Genomic DNA, 20811 nt, shown 5'->3' on the forward strand with positions numbered 1-20811 from the left:
CACCATGTTACAAAGGCAGCTTTAGGACAAATTTAACTTAATTGAATAATTCCCTCCTTTGGGCCAGCCTGTCAGTTTTGAACATACACCACCCCCACCTCCACCTCTCAAGTGCAAACTCACCTTCACAAATGCAACTATATAAATACATAGAAGCCCCCATACGCGAAAGAATGTACACATAAGCACCCTCAGACTCACACAGAATACCACATCAGCACATTAACATAAATACACACATTCCTTCACATATAAAACTCATCCGAACACACACACAGATACAAGCCAGCACAGACAAATCCATGCAAGCATAAACAAACACAGAAAACTAAGTAGACAAGCGCATGCTCACTGACACCCGCAAAAATAAACATGCATAGTCCCACAACCCCACGCACTCTTGTGGACTTTGGTGTCTGTAGCATGGTATCCCTGCCAGCATCTAGGGAGGGGGTAAATAGATAGGGAGCAGGTCACAGTGCCACCTAAGCAGGAATTTTGGGTTCCCTCGGACACTCTTTCTAAGTTAACACTCCTGGATGGTGATGAGAGGGGAGGCAGGGACTGGACGAAGTTTCATAACTGAGTAGGGAGGCTGGTGCAGGATAAAAAGCCCAGCTGGAGGCTGCAGTGGGTTGGAAGACAGTCAGACTGAGACCATGGAGCTCAGCGTCCTCCTCTTCCTTGCAGTCCTCATGGGCCTCTTGCTACTCCTGGTCAAGGGCCGCCCAAAGGCCCGTGGCCACCTCCCACCAGGTCCCCATCCTCTGCCATTCTTGGGGAACATTCTGCAGATGGACAGAGGAGGCCTACTCAAGTCCTTCCTGAGAGTAAGATGCAGATGGATGGGGTCTGATAGTAGACTGGCTCCTGCATTGATATTTGGGGATCCCCCAGCAGAAAGTGTGAGGCAGCCTTCTGGGCTCAGGGGTGGGGTAGGGAAGGTTGGTGAGTAAGGGGCACGGAGCTCAAGCATGATGGATGGTGGTGTTAAGAGAAAAACTCTAAAGAAATTAAATTTAGTAGAGTTTATTTTAGTAAACAAGTGATTCATAATCGGACAGCACCCTGAATCAGTAAATGTTCCAAGAACAGCACCCAGCAAAGTGGGCAAGTATGACTTATAGAGAGAAAAAGAAAGTGACATACAGAAATAGCCTGATTGGTTACAGCTTAGGGTGTCCCTTGCTTGGACACGTTGGAACAGTTTGCAGCCTGTGATTGGCTCCAAGCTCAGCTGCTCTGTTTGGCGTAGACTTGGCTACTTGTTACAAGAGTATACTCTCAAGTCAGCTTGCAGTTTGTTTAAGTTAGGTTATAGTTTGCTATGTACTATGGCAAGGCAGCTTTAGGCCAAATTTAATTTAATTGAACAATTCTCTGATTTTGGTCAGCCTCACAATTTTGGGAGATTGACCCAAAACTTTGGCACGGACACCACTTTCTGTCAACATCGTAATGGACTTTTTTGGTCTCAGTGTCGAATTCACAATTCACAGTGTCAAATTAGTTGGATGATTCCTTATGCCTTCTTCACGTTTTTGTTGTTCCACCTGCAATAACAACGTTCGATGTGCAAAGGATGACTACATACGAGCATTTAAGACACTTGCGCTGATACAATGCATCAGAGAGAGTATTGTGATGACTACCAGGAGGATAATACCAAAAAACTGAAGTAACTCCTTAATAGGGTTCTTCAATAATCAAACTGATCAAAATCAAACAATTTGAAGGTCAGGCAATAAAGATAGTTCAAGCATATTTGAATCCACTTGGTCACAGGCTTTGTTTGGGACATTATAGTGATTAAGGACCATCATTTGCTATCAAATAGCCTGATTTAATGACGTATCCATAGGTGTAGTTAGCCTGGTCACACAAGGCACAGTAGTCTGGAGACCCACTAGAAGAAACATAAAGATAGAAAACGTTGGCATAGCCAGGCTTGCCACCCACCAGTCAGGATGCCTGCAAACCAACTGTTAGTTGCTCTCATAAATACATGAGTGTATTCATTTCCCCTGAGACATTTCCTTACTGCATTCGGCGACCGTGTCTAGAGAAAAAGAAGTATCAGTGTCCTTTTAAATTAAGCTTTCTGTAGTAGTAAAATCAGGGAAAAGATAAGTGCAACATTTGGTTTTGCTCAGCACTGTATACAAGCCCCAACATGAGCAAAGGGGAGATCTAAGACTGTGTGATGTCGGCTGAGCGCGGTGGCTCACGCCTGTAATCCTAGCACTCTGGGAGGCCGAGGCGGGCGGATCGCTGGAGCTCAGGAGTTCTAAACCAGCCTGAGCAAGAGCGAGACCCTGTCTCTACTAAAAATAGAAAGAAATTATCTGGCCAACTAAAAATATATATAGAAAAAATTAGTCGGGCATGGTGGCGCATGCCTGTAGTCCCAGCTACTTGGGAGGCTGAGGCAGGAGGATCGCTTAAGCCCAGGAGTTTGAGGTTGCTGTGAGCTAGGCTGATGCCACAGCACTCACTCTAGCCTGGGCAACAGAGCGAGACTCTGTCTCAAAAACAAACAAACAAACAAACAAACAAACAAACAAAAAAAACTGTGTGATGTTCCGTTACATGTTTTGATTGAACGCAAATGTTCTCATCCACCTTTCAGACTGGCTTTTACCTGCCTGAACGACAGTAAAGGTCCAGTTGTCTACAAAAACCAAGATTTTTTTCTCAATTTGTGGATTAGCCTCAAATTCCATACAACTGGCACCAGACTATCATCAAGAATGAGCCCCTACGAACCCCATTTGAAACATTCCTCAGTAGAAACTATTACATCTGTCTACATTTGCAGTTAGTTCTAATTTCAGTTATTAACTTCTGTGCCTTCTAATTATAGGAGGTACAATGGGAACATTCAGAAGAAGCTTTTTGTTGTTGTTGTTAGAGATAGCATCAGGCTCTGTTGCCCAGGGTTGGAGGGCAGTTGTGTACTCACTGCTCACAGTGGCTTCCAACTCCTGGGCTCAAACAATTCTCCCACTTCAGCCTCCTGAGTAGCTGAGAATAAAGGTACATGCCATCATGCCAAGTGATTGACTTCTTTTTGCAGAGATGGGGTCTCTCTTTGTTGCAAAGGTTGGTTTGGATATCCTGGCTTCAAGCAATCCTCTCACCTTGGCCCCCTAAAGTGCTGGGTTTATAGTGTGAGCCTCAATAATTAGCCAGGGAAAGCTATTTGGAAAGCAGCAGTGGGCCAGGCCAAATAGCAAGATCTGAACCAGTGAAGAGGCAGAGGAGAGGCAGCAAATTCTCAGGTGACCCAATATAGCCCTTGGGGGCTGAAAAACAGGGCCATCTAGAGGCATTTGAGCAGAGGTCAGTCAAATTTGTTTGCTATAATTCTGCATAGTTCCTGGACAAGGTCTAGTGGGAAATTTACTTTTTCAATGGTGTCTTTATAGCATGCTGTAAGGGTGTATAACCTTGGAAAGGGACCTTACTGGATTTAGTCCAGTAACATTTACAAGAAATTATTCATACCCACCAGAGGTAGTCCCCAGGTCTCACCCATGTGATGTCTGGAAGCACAATAGGTCTTTTGCAGGCATCACTAAGATAGGTTTTCTATACTTGGTGGCAATTAGGTTATTTACTGGAAAGGTCAGGGTGCTATTACCAGTGATTGTAGAAAAGCAAGTAGCAGTGATGTCTAGAATATCAGGGTAGCTTTCCACTCTTTCCTGGGGGTTTCAGAATGATTCATTTGGAACACAAAGAGGAATTCGCGTTAATGGAATTGTTTCTTGGTTTGGGGCCATTAGCCCACACACCCAACAATTGCTCAGTTTTCTTGCTAAAGAGTAAGTCTTTGCTGAAGCCGGCCACAGATTATGCACTCATGGCTTTTCTTCTAAGGAAAGAGAGGGGATTAGACATCAGAAAACAGGGAAGATACAAAAAGATAATGTGTTAATGATGGCAGAGAGGTCTTTATTTGCAATCTTGGGAAAGCTGTCCACATGTAGGATGCCATCTGCTTCTGGGGAAAAACTTCCCTGATCTGCTTTACCTTAAGGTCTCCAACAGGTGTACACTTCCAACTGTCTGGAAAGGCTCTTTTGAGTTGAGAGATGTGGATCTAAGACTCAAGTCCCTAAATAGTGCTGTAGAGAACTTGGTATTGTCCCTTCAGACAGAGTTCCAGGGCAGTCTTTCTCTGGTGTCATTTCCAAAAGACTTAATCTCTGTGCTTGAGATTGTGAAAAGTTTGGTTGTCATAAGTAGGTTGGTCAGGAAGGTCTTCTTTTGCCCAGTGAAAATATGCTTTGGCAGAATGGCCGTTATCAAAAAGTCCCAAAACAATAAATGCTGGCGTGGATGTGGAGAGATTGGGATACTCTTACACTGCTGGTGGGACTACATATTAGCAAAAACCCTGTGGAAAGTAATATGGAGATATCGCAAAGAGCTAAAAATAGAAATACCATTTGATCCAGCAATCCCACTACTAGGTATCTATCCAAAGGAGAAAAAGACATTCTATAAGAAAGACATCTGCACTCAAATGTTTATAGCAGCACAATTCACAATTGCAAAGATGTGAAAACAACCCAAATGCCTTTCAATACATGAGTGGCTTAATAAAATATGGTATATGTATACCATGGAATATTACTCAACTACAAAAAACAATGGTGATCTGGCACCTCTTATGTTATCCTGGGTAGAGATTGAGCCCATCCTTCGAAGTGAGGTGTCACAGGGATGGAAAAACATGCGCCACATGTACTTGCCATCGAATTGGCACTAACTGACTAACACTAAGGTGCTCACATGGTAGTAATACTCATTGGGTGCCGGTCGGGGGCGAGTGGGGGAGGGTAAATGCATTACATGTAACCAAACTGTTTGTACCCCATAATATCTAATTAATAAATAAAAAATTAATTAGATATGAACTAAATGCTTACCTGGATAGTGCAGAACACAAGAAGAAATAGGAGTTTTAAGATCATTCAAAGGTCCAGAAAAGGTTTATTTAAGAGGCAGGACTGGATGTGATGGTGACCTGGCTGCGACATCCATCACCCCATTGATCGGCAGGGTGGATTTGGCTGATCTGGCTGGCTAAGCGGGTGTCCCCTTTCTCACTCACTGCTCCACGTGTGTCCCTCCCGAAGCTGCGCCCTTGGCTGAAGAGGACCACCTTCCCTGATAGAGGAGGACCGTTCATCCGTCAAGAGTATACGAGTAGCTGCGCTCCCCGGCTAGAACCTCCAAACAAGCTCTCAAGAGGCAGGATTTGAACTGAGCCTCGAAGCCTGAATCCAGTGAGATGAGTGGGGAGAAGACATTCTTGGGGGGTGTTGGGGGAAACGGTGAGGAAGGAGTAGACCCAGGTGAAGGGGAGAGCATGACACGTGTGGCAGAGAAGAGGCAGGTGCTGAACTGTGGAGAGATGGTGAGAAACTGGCTTCACTGAAGCCACGGGGAGCAGTGAGAAATAAAGTGGTCTGCTTTCGCAGGTGTGGTGGAAACAGTGACCTTGAAAGCTGAGCACTGGTGATCGCCAGTGGTGGTCCTCAGGTACTGTTGGGATCTATCTCTCATGCACATTGTGTGTGAGGCCTGTGGAATGATTCAAATAGAAATCTGTGAGGGCTTGTGTCTCAGCACAGCACTAAATGTAGTGTCTGGTTCACAGCAGGTGCTCAGTAAATAAGTGAATATGAGTGAGTGAAGGCATCAGTGAACGAAAGCTCTGGCTGGCTTTAGGGACCACAGATCTGGTGCCTCCCTCCCCACTTTAATAGAGTTTTATCAGATAACTAGAGGCCCCAAATGCATATTATTTTGTTTTCATTGTTTTCCATGTGTTACAAGGGTGCCATGCTGTCATGTAAATTCTTGGCCTTAATTTTCTCACTCAGAGTAATGTGGCTAGGATTTACCTATCTTGCCATGAGAGTTCACCAGGTCCCACTTACAACCATCCTGTGGGCGAGGTGGGGTGTCACCCCTATGTTAGAGGTAAGGATGGTGTCACTCAGCATGGGGAAGGTACTTGTCCACAGATGCACAGTTGGTAAGAGGGGAAGCTGGGATCCAGCAGGACATCCCTTTGTCTCCAAAGTCCTCTTAGACTAAAGCCGCTTAACAATTTGGGGATCACTAAATCCTTTGAGAATTTGATTAAAGCTGTAACCACCTCTTCTCCAAATATGCACACACATTTTTGCATAAAATTTGGAGAGTCAACAGACCCCTTAAAGCTCTTCCATGGACTCTCTAAGGATCCTCTAAGTATCCATAATCCACCATTAGGATTGCATTTTTTTCGGGGAGGGGAAGAGAGGGAGGACATGGGTGTATGTGTGTCACAATAGGAAGGCTGGGAAAGGTGGCACTGTTTCTTTTCCATTCCCAAGTTAGCCTCCAAATCCCTTTGGAGTCAGACGGATGTGGGCTTGTGTCCCAGATTCAATGCTTGCTTGTTGAATCTCAGTTGTCTCTTCTGTCAAATGAAATGGTGACCATAAAAATGTGTGCCTCATAAGGTTGTTGTGAGGATTAAATGAGATATTGCATAGAGTTAGCATATAAGTGCTCATTAAATGGTGGCTACCTTAATCAGCTCATTCACTTATTTGCTAATTCAATAATGATTTATTAGACACCTTGTATAATCAACAGAGCATTTTCTAGGAATTGCTAATGTGGCATCTTGGACAAGGCACACGATGTCATGGACATTCCACTGCTGGAGACAGATAAAGAAATGATAAACAGATAAGGAAATGCTAGGTAGACAAGAGCTATGGTTAAAATAAAGCAGGATGATATTTTAAAAAGTGGTGGGAGCTCCTTTTGATTGAGTAGTCAGGGAAAAAACATGTCTTGTTTTATTTCTGAGCAGGGACCCTGAAAGATTGAACTGCAAGGCACCAGAGGAAGGTAGGTGTTGTTGACAGAATCCTGAAGTAGGAAAAGCTCAGGGAACTACATGGAGGCTGAATCAGGGAGCTGAGGGGTGAGTGGGAGAAGTCAGAGGGGTATCAGGGCCATGTCATGTAGGGCCATGTGGACCACGATGAGGACTTCAGATCTTGTTCAAGCAAAGAAGGAGCATTGGAGGCCTTGGTGAGGGTTAAGGACATTAACTAATTTACATTTTAATAGAATTACTCTGACTTGGAGGGCAGTGAAATGACCATCAGGACTATAAGAATGGAAGCATGGGCCGGGCACAGTGGCTCACGCTTGTAATGCTAGCACTCTGGGAGGCCGAGGCGGGTGGATCGTTTTAGCTCAGGAGTTTGAGACCAGCTGAGCAAGAGCAAGACCCCATCTCTACTAAAAAAATAGAAAGAAATTAGCTGGACAACTAAAAATATATAGAAAAAATTAGCTGGGCATGGTGGCGCATGCCTGTAGTCCCAGCTACTCAGGAGGCTGAGGCAGGAGGATAGCTTGAGCCCAGGAGTCTGAGGTTACTGTGAGCGAGGCTGATGCCACGGCATTCTAGCCTGGGCAACAGAATGAGACTCTGTCTCAAAAAAAAAAAAAAAAAAAAAGAGTGGAGGCATGGAGAGGAGTGAATGGGCTTTGCAGAGATCAATGTGAGACATTTTTAAGCAAACTCAACCATTTTTATGATTTTCATGTCAAGGTTTTACTGAAGTTGAACATCCCCTAAAAAGTGCACAGCTCAATACATTTTCACAAACTGAATACACGCATGTAATTGACATGCAGACGAAGCCAACAACAGAGTCCCCAGAAAGCCGACTTTTGTCCCCTTCCAGTCACTACTCTCCTACTATCCTGACACCATAGGTTGGTTTTATGTGTCTGAACTTCATATAAATAGAATCGCCATGCATGGATTCTTCCGTCTCGTTGCTTGCACCCAATATTACGTCTGTGGGTTGTGTCCATGTTATTGGGTGTAGCTACAGTTTGCTCTTTTTTGTCACTAATATACCATTGTGTAAATCCCTCATGGCATACTCTATATCTATGTTGATGAACCTTTTATTAAGAAGGCTTCTATGAATATCTTTGTTTATTTTTTTGGTGAACATACACACACACTTTGTTGGGCATATGTATCTGGGAGTGAAGTGGCTGGGCATGGAGTGTGCATATGTTGAGCTTCAGTAAACGCTGCCCAGCAGTTTCCCAGGCAGCTACAAAATAGTGCCCCATTGTCCATGGGGGATGCTTTCCAAGACCCCGAGAGAATGCCTGAAACATTGGATAGTACCAAACCCTATACATTCTATGTTTATTCGTATGCAATCACATTGTACAAGGTGAGTAGCCTATGCAGTGTGAACATTCTGGACAAAAGGGTGATTTGCATCTTAGGTGGGACAGAGTGGGATGGTGTGAGATATTATAATGCTACTCAGAATGGAGCATGATTTAAAACTTATGAGTTGTTTGATTCTGGAACTTTCCATTTAATATTTTCAGACCACAACTTACCATGGGTAATTGAAGCTGCAGAAAGCAAAACCGCTAATCACAGGGAGTATGATTCTTTGATTGAGATGCCAGGGAGAAGTGGCCAGACTCAAGGCTATGTGGGTGGGGGTGACATTAGAAGTATTTAAGCACCTGCACTGTTTAGGGCACCAACCAATCAGAGCAGACCTTAGCTGCGCCACAGGTTAACCCTTTAGTTGCTGGGTCCTGGGAAGGTGAAAGGGCAGCCTGGGGAGGAGGGTCTTGGGGAAGGCAGCTAAACAGCAGTCTGGTGTGTGAGTGTTTAATAGTTTGACCACTGAGGTGTGTGTTGACTCATATAACCCAGGGTGTGGGTATGCTTGGTAGCTCCGAGAGAAATATGGGGATGTCTTCACGGTATACCTGGGACGGAGGCCCATGGTCATGCTGTGTGGGATAGAGGCCATAAAGGAGGCCCTGGTGGACAAGGCTGAGGACTTCTTTGGCCGGGGCAAAATTGCCATGGTGGAGCCAGTCTTCCAGGGATATGGTGAGAGCCTCCAAGGCACTGGGAGTGCCAGGTGGAGGATGCATCAGGGAAGGCAGAAAATGGGTGGAGAAGGTCCGACAGCCTCCTTCCGACGTCCTCTGCAACCCACACCTCCCCACACGCCAGGCGTGTTCTTTGCCAACGGGGACCGCTGGAAGACCCTCCGGCGATTCTCTCTGGCCACCATGAGGGACTTCGGGATGGGAAAGCGGAGTGCAGAGGAGCGGATTCAGGAGGAGGCTCAGTGCCTGGTGGAGGAGCTGCGGAAATCCAAGGGTGAGTCCTGGGGTGGCAGGAAGGATAGTGAAACAGAGAGAGATGTGGGCGACCAGCAATAGAAAGACAGAGAGGTATACGTGGGCAGAGCCAGAGCCAGACAAAGCCCGAGAGACCATCAGACAGGGACAGAGAGAGAGACAGGGAACTAGAGAGGGACAGATATTGATAGGAGAGAAACACAGACAGCCCGGGACAGAGGAAGGTTCGAGGTGTGTAGTGTCCAAGAACAATACAAACATGCATACTTAGTGAGTAGGGCACTATTCACTGGGCTCAGGGAAACTAATTCGTGGATTAATTATATCTATCAAAGGCAAAAACAGAAATCTTATAAAAGAAAGCAAAAAGAGGAAAGGAAAAACTACAGACAATTTGAAGATATTTAATTGTGTTTTTTTGTCCCCTTGTGTGAAGCGCTGATGAGCAAAGAGGCCAAGTGGGGGCAGCTGGAGGGGCCATCAAAGAAGCACTTTCCATTGTTTTTTGTTCCTTTTATTAAAAAAATTTTTTTTAGAGACAGGGTCTGGCTCTGTTGCCCAGGCTGGAGTGCAGTGGCATCATCATAGCTCACTGCAGCCTCATACTTCTGGGCTCAAGTGATCCTCCTTACTCAGCCTCCTGGGTAGCTGGGGCAAGAGGTGTGAGCCACCACGCCTGGCTAAGCTTTAAAAAATGTTGCTACAGAAGGGGGTCTTGCTATGTTGCCCAGGCTCATTTTAAACTCCTGGTCTCAAGTGATCCTCCTGCTTTGGCCTCCCAAGTAGCTGGAACTACAGGTGTGAGTTACTATGCTCAGCCCCTGTTTTTTAAAATTTTCCACAAGTGGGTGTTTATGGGACATATAGGTGACAGGGTCCTTTGTTAGCATCTGCATCTCATTGATGCCATCTCTTTGTGAAATTTCTCAAGAGACTCTGGGAGGCAGAGGCAGAGACATGGGGGCAACAGGGCAACAGGGAAACAGGGACAGAGAAACTGAGAAGAAAGACAGGAGGAGATAGACAGCCACAGGTAGAGACACAGAAAAGGAGAAAGAGATGAAGATGGAGGGACCAAAACAAAGAGAAAGAGGCACAGAGATGTTTCACAATCACACAGGGAGAGAGACTCAGGGAGGTAGGAAGAAACAGAGGCAGAGAGAAATGGAAGCTGGGAAAATCAGAAACGCAGACAGACGAGTCTCAGGAAAAGGTCTGCAGAGGAACGAGAGAAGATAGACAGGTGAGACCCAGAGAGAGAGGCCACAGCAGCCTGATGTTCTCAGGTGCTCACAGCCCAGTGTCAGTGCAGCCAGGGCCAGGGCTGAGCCTGTGCTCACAGACACCAACTAACAGGTGCTGAGCAACTCCTGATGCCCAGAGAGCCCCAGGTGTGCAGAGAAGAGACAAAGGGGGAGTCACAGTAGGGATAGAGAGATGAGAGCTTTTGAATTTGCACAATGAATCAATTGCACATCTGCTCTGCCGCACCCCTGGTCCTGGGACTTAACCCTCTTAGCTGACAGGTGCAGGGTGAGGACGAACTGCACAGACTCTGTGGCTGGGCTGCTGAGGTCTGAATCCTGGTCCCCGTATTGAGCAGCTGTGTAACTTTGCTGAAGAATACTTAACCGCTCTGTCTGCTCACTTATAACATGGGGGTAATAATAGAATTGTACCTGCTTTACAATGCTGTGGTGAGAGCAGATAAAATAGTATGTGAAGTGCTTAGAATAGGGCCTGGCGCAGAGTGTGTGCTGGCTTGTGTTAGCTGCTCTGGCTGTTATTCTTGTCTTTATCATGACTGAGCAATGCTGGACAGTGACACAGAGACAGGGTGGGGACAGCCAGAGGTTCCCCAGCCTCTGAGTCCCTGTCCTTTGACCTGCTGCCTCCTCCTCCTCCTCCTAGGAGCCCTCCTGGACCCCATCTTCCTCTTCCAGTCCATCACTGCCAACATCATCAGCTCCATTGTCTTTGGAAAACGCTTCCACTACAGAGATGAAGAATTTCTGAAGCTGCTGGACCTGTTCTACCAGTCTTCCTTACTCATCAGCTTTCTCTGGCCAGGTCAGAGAGAGGGACAGGGACAGGGAGGGGGGATGAGGTGACATCCAGGGCAGGGGAAAGGATGATCTTTTCTGGGGGTCAGAAATGCAGCTTATGGCTGGAAGAAAGGCAGGGACACATGGAGACACAGGGACACTGAGACCTGGGGACAGGGACAGAGAGACTGAGGGAAATGATGGGGGGTGACGGGAGGCAGAAATAGAGACTTGGAGGAAGACTAAGAAAATGAGGGCTGGGCAGGAGAGAAGATGAGTGAAAAAATGGAAACAGAAGGGCAGAGATAACAGGATCCTGAGAGACAGAGTTGATACAAATGTGTTTGTGTGTGTGAAAGAGAGAGATTGAGAGATTGAGATTTTTCTCTGTGTCACCTGCCCCAGGCTGACCTCACTGTCCCTCTTTCTTGCAGCTGTTTGAGCTCTTCTCTGACTTCTCAGCGCACACAGGCAGGTCTACAAAAACCTGCAGGAAATCAGTGCCTTCATTGGCCGCAGGGTGGAGGAGCACCGGGAAACCCTGGACCCCAGTGCCCCACGGGACCTCATAGATGCCTACCTGCTGCGCATGGAAAAAGTGGGGTGTGGGAGAGGGAAAGGGGAGGGGAGGGGAGGGAGGGTCAATGGGGAGGGGAGAAAGGAGGGGAATGGGGAAGGGGACGAGGGAGGGGGAGGGATGCAGAGAGGATGGGGGAGAATAGGAAAAGGAGGGGAGGAGATGCAGAAGGGAAAGAAAGATGAGGTGAAAGGAAGGAGAAAGTAGGGAGGAAAAAATGAGCAGGGGGGACACAGCAAGATAGAGAGAGCGAGAACTGGCTATGAGGAAGAAATTCAGGGCAAGGGACAAAATTACAGCAACAGGAGAAATGACACACAGAGACAGAAACAGACTGGGAGACAAAAGAGAGAAACACACCAGAGATGAGGAGAGAGACGGAAACAGCCAAACAGGCTGAGCAAGACAGAGACAGACACACATGACGGGACATGCAGGGGACAGAGAAAAGCTAAATGGGCCAGACAGATTGAGAGACCCTGAAACAGATGGAGGGAATCCAGAGTCACTGGCATGTGCACAGTGAGGCCACAGCCTCCCCTGACCCTCCCCTCCTCTCCCTCTGCACCCAGGAGAAATCCAACCCACAGAGTGAGTTCAACCAGAAGAACCTCATCCTCAACACGCTCTTGCTCCTTTTGCTGGCACCGAGACCACCAGCACCACTCTCCGCTACGGCTTCCTGCTCATGCTCAAACACCCTCATCTAACAGGTGGGCCAGGGACAGCCAATCAAGGAGGTCTCCTGACTCTCTTCTGAGCTGTAGAAGTGGGGCTAGGAGTCCTGCCTGGATGAGAGAGGCCACTTTGGTCACATTCCAGGAGCACTGCAGGTTTTGAAGTGGCCTGCAACTAAGCCAGATCTGTTGGTGGTTGCATGGGTGCATGAAGAATATGTCAATCTGTTCTCCCACTGTTTTCTCCCATTATTTAAAGACTTTTCGTTTCCAAACTTTTTTACTTGTAAAAAAGTATTGGGTACATGTGCAATGCTGTTACGTGCATAGATTGCATAGTGGTCACATCAGGAATTTCAGGGTATCCATCACCTGAATAATGTACATTTGACCCATTAAGTAATTTCTCATCATCCGCCTCCCTCCCACTCCCTCACCCTTCCGAGTCTCCATTGTCTATCATGTCGCTCTATAACCACATGTACAGATTTTTCTTTTAGCGCCCACATGTGGGTGAGAACATGGGATATTTGGCTTTCTTTGACATCACTTGAAAACTGACCCATTTGTCCAACCATCCTTTATTCTGTCCATCCTTTTATTCATTAATTCACGCGCATACTCACTGCCTCTTCCATCTATGATTAACACAACGACATACACTTTCATTCATTTATTGAATTAATTGATTCATGAGTTGATCTTTTGAAACAGTGATACATTGAATGGACTTTTGTCATTGATTCATTGCTCATGCATCCATGCATCCACCCTTCAATGACTAGGTTTCATTCCTTAGTCTTTCCACCCGTCAGTCTTTCCATTCATCCTTCATCCATCCATGCATTCCTTCACTTATTCATTTAATCATCCACTCCTTTATTCATTCCAGATTTATTTATCATTCCATCTGCCCATACATTTGTGCCTTTATTGACTCATATGTCTCTAATTTTCTCATTCACTTCTTCTTCCATAAATCTAGCCATTCATGTAATTATTGATTAGTTGGGTTCATTGATTTGTCTATGGACCATATATCAGCTAGTGATTCAGTAATTGATCCATCTATTGATCTATATGTCTATATATATATCCATTTATTGGTTTGTTTATTCATTCATCAATCATTCCATTCATGAATTGATCTATCTACCAATTGACTGATTTACATATTCCCTTCTTTGTCTACTTGTTCATGGATTAATCTATTATTCTATTCCACTACTATGTTCCTGAGAACCTAGCACAATGCCTCACCTATAATACTCATACAATAAATACTAGTTCATTTTCTACTCAGAGAGAGAGGTTTGACTGATTTGTAGCCTGGAATTCTTAGCCTGAAATTACATGCAAAATTGTGGTGTGTGTGTGTGTGCGCCTATCTATGCCTGTGGGGAGGGAATCTCTAACATTCATTATATTTATAAGTGTAAGAATTCTTGTTGTTTCCTCTTTCCTCCCCTAACCCCAGGCTGATTGCATTGAGGTATATCAATGATCTAACCCCTTAGCATAGGTTTTTTTTTTTTTTTTTTGGCTCATTGGGCCATAGAAAGCAGTGTCCCACTGAAATGTCTTTTTGAAATAGGGTTCATTGGGCCCCTTTTCTGTGCAGAGGGAGTCCACAAGGAGATTGAACAGGTGATTGGCACACATCGCCCTCCAGCCCTTGACAACTGGATCAAAATGCCATACACGGACGCTGTCATCCACGAGATTGAGAGACTCGCAGCCCTTCTCCCCCTTGGTGTGCCCCAAATGGTCACCAGAGACACCCACTTCCGAGGGTACATCATCCCCAAGGTGAGAACAGTCGGGCTCCCGTATCTCTCCCGTGGGGGCTTCCTGGGTTGTCTTTGTCACAAAACCCAAACTTCTGTTGCTTTCTCAGTAGGATCTCCTTGTTTTTGTTTTTTCTTTGTGGGTTTGTTGTTGTTGTTGTTGTTGTGTGGGGAGGCCAGGGAATGGGAATATCTTTTGATCTTGTGACCCTCCCTCAAAACACTGAAGTATTTCCTATCCTGGACTTTGCTCTCCGTGACCCACATTACTTTGAAAAACCAGATGCCTTCAACCTTGACCACTTTCTGGATGCCAGTGGGGCACTGAAGAAGAATGAGGCTTTTATTTCCTTTTCCTTAGGTAAGCTGGGCCCAAGATCCCTTTCCCAGACACCAAAGGGTGGGTTCCATCTCCTCCTTGAGATAAGCCATGATAGGTCCTTGCTTATTGAGCACTTAGTATATTCCAATTGTTTTACCTGCGTTATCCCATATCCTATCTTCACTACCACCCTGGAGGGGGTTGGTGAGAAATGAGATTACATCCCAAAGGCACATGTTGGCAAGCAGGACCTTGGGCAAGTATTTAAACTTCTCTAGACCTCAGTGAGTTCATTTTTTGTAGAAAAAGTTCTGTTGAGCACTACTCAGAGCCCAGTGCTCTACTGGGGGCTGAAGATAAAGCATCAGACAAATCACATAGACACATCGTTTCTGCCCCAGGAAATTTACAGCCCAGCAGGACATTCATCAAATAGTAACAAAATCATGATATGAGTGAATGAATTAATGCCTTTCACATGGTTAGAATGGCCTGGCACAAAGTAAATGCTCACGGGGGCAATTATTACTATAATTAATTGTAATCGTGATAAATGCTCTAAAGGGGGTTTTGGGAGGACAAAATAGGGAACACTGACTCATCTTGGTGGGTCTGTGAGGAATAGCTTACCTGAAGGGCTGGTTTCCAAGCTGAGATGTACATTCGTGGGCGAGCACCATTCCACCACTGGAAAGAATGTTCCAGGCAGAGGAATGACCAAGCCTGAAGGTGGAAAACTGGTGGCACATTGATGAAACTGTAAGAAGCCCGGTGAGCCTGGGGTGTAGGTTGCAGAAGGAAACAAGGTGGAGAGCTCAGCTGGGCAAGGATTTGAGGGCTGCAGAAGAGTTTGGATTTATATTCTAGCACTTACAGTCTAGGAGGCAGAGAAGGTCCTGATATGCTCTGACTTGTCCCAGGTCCCCATTCTCCATCCTTTGGCTTCTTAAGAGAACAACTGCATTCAAATTAAATTTACCAGAGTATATTTGAGCAAAGAAATGATTCATGAGCTGAGCAGCACTTTGAACCAGCAAACGTTCAGAGAGCTCCACCCAGCCATGTGGCCAGGCAGTATTTACCCTCAGAGAAAGGAAACGACTTACAGAAACAACCTGGTTGGTTACAGCTCTGTGTTTGCCCTATTTGGACCTGACTGAACAATTTGCAACCTGGGGTTGGTTGACGTTGGACTAAATGATTGGCCAAGTCTCAGTTATTAATGTGTGTTACAAGAATACACTGTGAAGTTCAGTTGCAATTTGTTTATATGTTACGTTAGGTTAGAGTTTGTTGTGCATGGAGGCAGCTTTAGATCAAATGTAGTTTAATTTAATAGCCTCCAACCATGGAAAAGCCCAATATCCAGGTTTCTCATCTTTTCAGAGCAAGGAAAGTCCCAGGGACAAGTCCCTAGTCTTGAGTTTCATCAGTGACTTTAGTGACCCAGGGCTCTGGCTCAGGCCCTGGATTTGCACTATGCACTGTCCTCTTTTCTCATTTTATCTTCAATATGAGTTGGGAACACATGGGGGATTGGGATGAGGATCAATTTCTACATTCAGCAGTTCTACCCTAAGTTTTGAGAGTTGTCCAGAAATAAGGACAGAGGCGGATACATAAGCAACAGAGAGATAATGGGAGTGACAGAGACAGAGAGAGAGAGAAACACACAGAGATGGAGACACGGAGTTGGTGGCTGAAAGAGACAGAGTGAACATGAGACAATAGAGGGAGAAGAAGAGAGACAGAGACAGAGAGATAACTGAGGAGAAGGAGGGGGAGGAGAATGAAGAGGAGTAGAGAGAAGAGGACAAGCAAAGAGGAGGGAGGACAAGGGGAGAAAGGAGGAGGGAAACGAGGAAGGAGAGAGAGAGAGAAACAGAGAAGTAGAATAAGAAATGGAAAAAAAGAGAGTGACATAAGTAGAGAGGAAGACACAGAATGAATGAGACAAAGTATTTTTAGAGGGAGGTGAAAGATAAGATGAAAAACGAGAGAGAGAAAGAAAATCACATTGAAATAGACAGAGACAGGGAGTTGAACAAGATGGGAGGACACAGAAAGAAGAATAAGAAAAGAAAGGAAAGACAGGGAAACGGTGCCTGACAGATGTAGAAAGGGAAAAAGAGGGAGGCAGATTGCGATGGGTAGAAAAAGAGACAAACCAAGCCAAAAGGGTGTTGGAGCCAAAGACACTCCAAGAGTGTCCAAATGGACAGCCTGGGGAGGGGAGGGTGTGTTGGGAGGGAGATAACAGTCCTCAGGCTGTTCCAGAGAAAACTGGGACACAGAACCTACCCAGAGACCTGCTCTGAGTAATTCTGTGCTCATGTTCCTAGTTTCTGGATGTGCTCAAAGCACGTGGATCCTTCCCCAGATTCCTCCACAAAGGCACAATTGTCCGACAACCTGAAAGGCACGGGAATGCCTGGAAACCCATCCTAACACGGCCCTTCCCAGGTCGTCAGTTTGTTGATTAAGAAACACTGAAGTACGCGTGGCGCAGTGCCTTTAGTCTGTAATCCCAGGTACTGGAAAGCCGAATGCGGGAAGATGGCTTGAGGCTGTGAGTTTGAGACCAGCCTGGGCAACATAGTGAGACCCTGTCTCTACATAAATAAATGAGTAAATAAATAAATAAAAAAGAAACATTGAAGTAAAGGGAGAGGCTCCCTGTGACTGTGCCCCAGGTTTTTCAGCCCCGTTTGTTCTCTTTTCTCTCCAAGCCTGTGGTTTATATGCTACTGGGGTTTCTTGCACCTCTGAGAATCAATGGATGCCGTAGACACCCCCTGCATGTTTATCAATCCCATGCACAAGTTTTTATACAATTTGGATTTTTTTCAGGAACTCTTGAAGCTCTGGATCTCAGGTGGAAACTACAGGACAACCCAGACACACACAGACACACACACACACAGTGCCAGAAGCACACACCCCATGCACACTTCCAGAAACAAACACAGTACAATAACTACACCTACAGAATTCTTAATACAAGCCCGGTGCTATTCTAAGAATTTTCAAAAATATTTCCTTTAACCTCACAAGGGCCCTTTTAGATACCATTCTCCCCATATGAGAAATAAAGAACAATAAGAATGTTAAGTCACAAATATGCTCACACATACATATGTAGAGTACACACACACACACACACACACATGCACACACACAAAGAATCAACCAGAGTGGGTCCCTATACCCTGTAGTGTCAATGTGGGGGATCAGTCTAATAGAAGCTACAAACACTCTTCTATAAAATTGAACGTGGCATATCCACCCTGAAGATTTGCACCCTGTTTCAAAGGCTTTGAGAAAACCCCTCAAAGTCCACCCTGAATTGCAAGTTAAAGGCCAACCTCAGGCAAATATCTTGCCATGGACACAGGTGTCTGGGCTTAGGGATTGCACAGGGCAAAGAATCTCCATGTGCACCCTGTCCACACTGGTGATCTTCTGTGCCCACAGGAAAGCGCATTTGTCTTGGTGAAGGCATCACCAAGACCGAATTGTTCCTCTTCTTCACCATCATCCTCCAGAACTTCCCCCTGGCCAGCCCCATGGCACCTGAGGACATTGACATTACATCCCAGGAGAGTGGTTTGGGAACAAGACCCCCCAAATACCAGATCCGCTTCCTGCCTTGTTGAAAGGGCTGAGGGAAGGGGGTGAAAGGATCCCAGGATTAAGTGTCCCCACCTCAGAAGACAACGGTCCCTGATTCCCTCTACAACCCCTGCCACTGAGAGACCTGCTGCAAGCCCGTGTCCTTTCCCCTCCACAGCATCTACTGTCTGAGGTCACGTTGCTAGTGAATGGAGGAGCGAGATTCACACTCAGGCTCTAGATTTCAAACTGTTCCTCACAGCTCCTTCTTTTCCATATACATATTTTTAAATTAAGAGGAAATTCACATAAAATAACATTAACCATTTACAATGTGAGATGCAGTGGCAATGTTCATGCACAATGCTGTCCAACCAGCACCACGTAGTTCCAAACATTTTCATCATCCTCCCCCCAACTACAACCCGGCCCTATTAAGCAGTCACACCCCATTTCCCTTTCCCTCCAGCCCCTGGAAAACACCAATCTCCTTTTTGTTTCTGTGGACTCACCTATTCTGGATGTTTCCATAAATGGAATTATACAGTATGTGATCTTTTGTGTCTGGTGTCGTTCACCTCAAACAATATATTTTCTTAAATTTTTCTTTATTTCAGAATATTATGGGGGAACAAATGTTGAGGATACATATATTGCCTTGTCCCACCTGAGTCAGAGTTTCAAGCGTGTCCATCCCAAGCTGGTGGGCACTGCACCCATTAGGTGTGTATATATTATGTAAGCATCTACTATGTGCCAAGCACTGGAAATGCAACTAGGAGTAAAATCAGAAAGAGTCCATGTCTTCGTGGAGTTTAATTCTACTATGGGGGGGCCATCACCAACAAAACCTTCCTCACATAAAACTGAAACTGTGATGGATGGAGCAGAAGACCCAGATTCTGATGAGAGAAGGGAGAATTTGACTTGAGTCTGGGCAGTCAGAGAAGGCTTTCCGGGAAAGTGACACCTTAGCTGAGAGCTAAAGAGGGTGCAGGAGTTATCTATGTAGGACAGGGCTCCTCAAACTGCTTGCAGTGAGGGACCAGCTTGTGCCTCCCCCTAATACACTGCAGACTGATTCTTTCATAAAATGCTATAAAAATGCCATGGCAATGTCAAAATGTAAAAAAAAAAAAAAAAAGAATTAATTTGCTCTTCCTTTTCCAGTTCCTTGAGATGGTTTATTAATTTGTTGATTTGTGAGCTTTCTCTCATTTGGATATGAGCATTTAATGCTATCAGTTTTCCTCTCAGCAATGCTTTTGCTGTATCCCACAGATTTTGAGAACTTGTGTCCCTGTTATCATTTAGTTTGGAGAATCTTTTGATTTCCTTCTGGAGCTCCTCCTTGACCCAACAGTCAGTCAGCAATAGATTGTTTCATTTCCGTGACTTTGTGAAGTGGTGAGTGTTTCTGTTGGAATTGAACTCTAATTTTATAGCACTGTGGTCTCAGAAGATACATGGCATAATTTCTATTTTTTGAAATTTGTTGAGGTGTGATTTGTGGCCTACGATGTGATAGATTTTGGAGAAAGTTCCATGAGCTAATGAGAAGAATGTATATTCGGTTTTATTTGGGAGGAATGTTCCGTAGATGTGTGTTAGACCCATTTGTTCTAGAGCTCTGTTGAAGTCCTTTGTTTCTTTGCTTATTTTCTGCATGGAGGATCTGTCCAGTTCTGTCAGTATGGTGTTGAAATCCCCAGCTACTATGGCAATACTGTTTATCATGCTATTTAGATCAAACAGGGTTTGCTTTATGTATCTGGGTGCTCCTGTGTTGGGTGCATAAATATTAAGAATTGTTAAGTCTTCTTGTTGGATTTTTCCTTTCACCACTACATAGTAACCATCTTTGTCTTTCTTTACTTTTGGTATTTCAAAGTTTACGTTATCTGAAATAAGTATAGCTACCCCCACTTTCTTCTGGCTTCCACTTGCCTCAAAGTTGGTTTTCCAACCCTTGACCTTGAGTCTGAAAGTGTCTTTGTGGATTAGATGCATTTCCTGGAGATGTCACATACGTGGCTTATGAATTTTTATCCACTCAGCCAATCTATATCTCTTCAGAGGACAATTCAAAATCATTTACATTTATTGAGAGAATTGACGTTTGGGGTAGATTTCTGATCATATTTTTGGATAAATTCTTACTGTTTTGTTTTACCTCTTGAGCCATTGTGGAATCTGGGTTCTGGAATTTAACTTTTGAGTGATTTTACTTTGGTGGGTGTCTGTTGTGCTGTTCAGTGTACAATGCAGGCCTCAGTACTTCCTGCAGGGCAGGTGTGGTCTTCACAAATTCCATCAGTGATTGCTTGTCTGGGAAAGTCTTTATTTCTCCCTTATAGATGAAGCTTAGTTTTGCCGAATAAAGAATTCTAGGTTGGCGATTATTCTGTTTGCGAAGATTGAGGATAGGTGCCCAGTCCCTTTTGGCTTGTAAAGTTTCAGTTGAGAAGTCTGCAGTTATTCTGACAGGTTTTCCTTTGTAGGTTATCTGCTGTTTTCATTTTATTGCTTAAAGGGTGGCCTCTTTCATGTTTACTTTGGCCAGCTA

At 45.1% G+C, this 20811-nt stretch overlaps 1 protein-coding gene and 1 pseudogene across 2 annotated transcripts; both read left to right on the top strand.

Moving 5' to 3' along the window:
* The first annotated feature begins 651 nt into the window (after positions 1-651).
* LOC123624290 (cytochrome P450 2B11-like) lies at positions 652-5281 on the top strand. Its single transcript, XM_045531930.1, has 2 exons — positions 652-830; positions 5148-5281. The coding sequence occupies exons 1-2, from the start codon at positions 660-662 to the stop codon at positions 5271-5273; spliced, it is 297 nt and encodes a 98-aa protein (XP_045387886.1). The 5' UTR covers positions 652-659; the 3' UTR covers positions 5274-5281.
* A 3013-nt stretch (positions 5282-8294) lies between these two features.
* LOC123624223 lies at positions 8295-17044 on the top strand (annotated as a pseudogene). Its single transcript, XR_006730084.1, has 7 exons — positions 8295-9244; positions 11137-11295; positions 11705-11868; positions 12420-12560; positions 14146-14333; positions 14595-14672; positions 16976-17044. The product of XR_006730084.1 is annotated as a cytochrome P450 2B6-like (transcript).
* Positions 17045-20811: the final 3767 nt, after the last annotated feature.

This window comes from Lemur catta, chromosome 19 (genome assembly GCF_020740605.2).
Source record: "Lemur catta isolate mLemCat1 chromosome 19, mLemCat1.pri, whole genome shotgun sequence".
Taxonomy (NCBI): Eukaryota; Metazoa; Chordata; class Mammalia; order Primates; family Lemuridae; genus Lemur; species Lemur catta.

Excerpts from the sequence above, each read along its gene's own strand:
- LOC123624290 (XM_045531930.1), top strand. The coding sequence starts at position 660 with ATGGAGCTCAGCGTCCTCCTCTTCCTTGCAGTCCTCATGGGCCTCTTG. Across the intron at positions 831-5,147 it reads TACTCAAGTCCTTCCTGAGA|CTGCGCCCTTGGCTGAAGAG; the intron begins GTAAGATGCAGA and ends TCCCTCCCGAAG.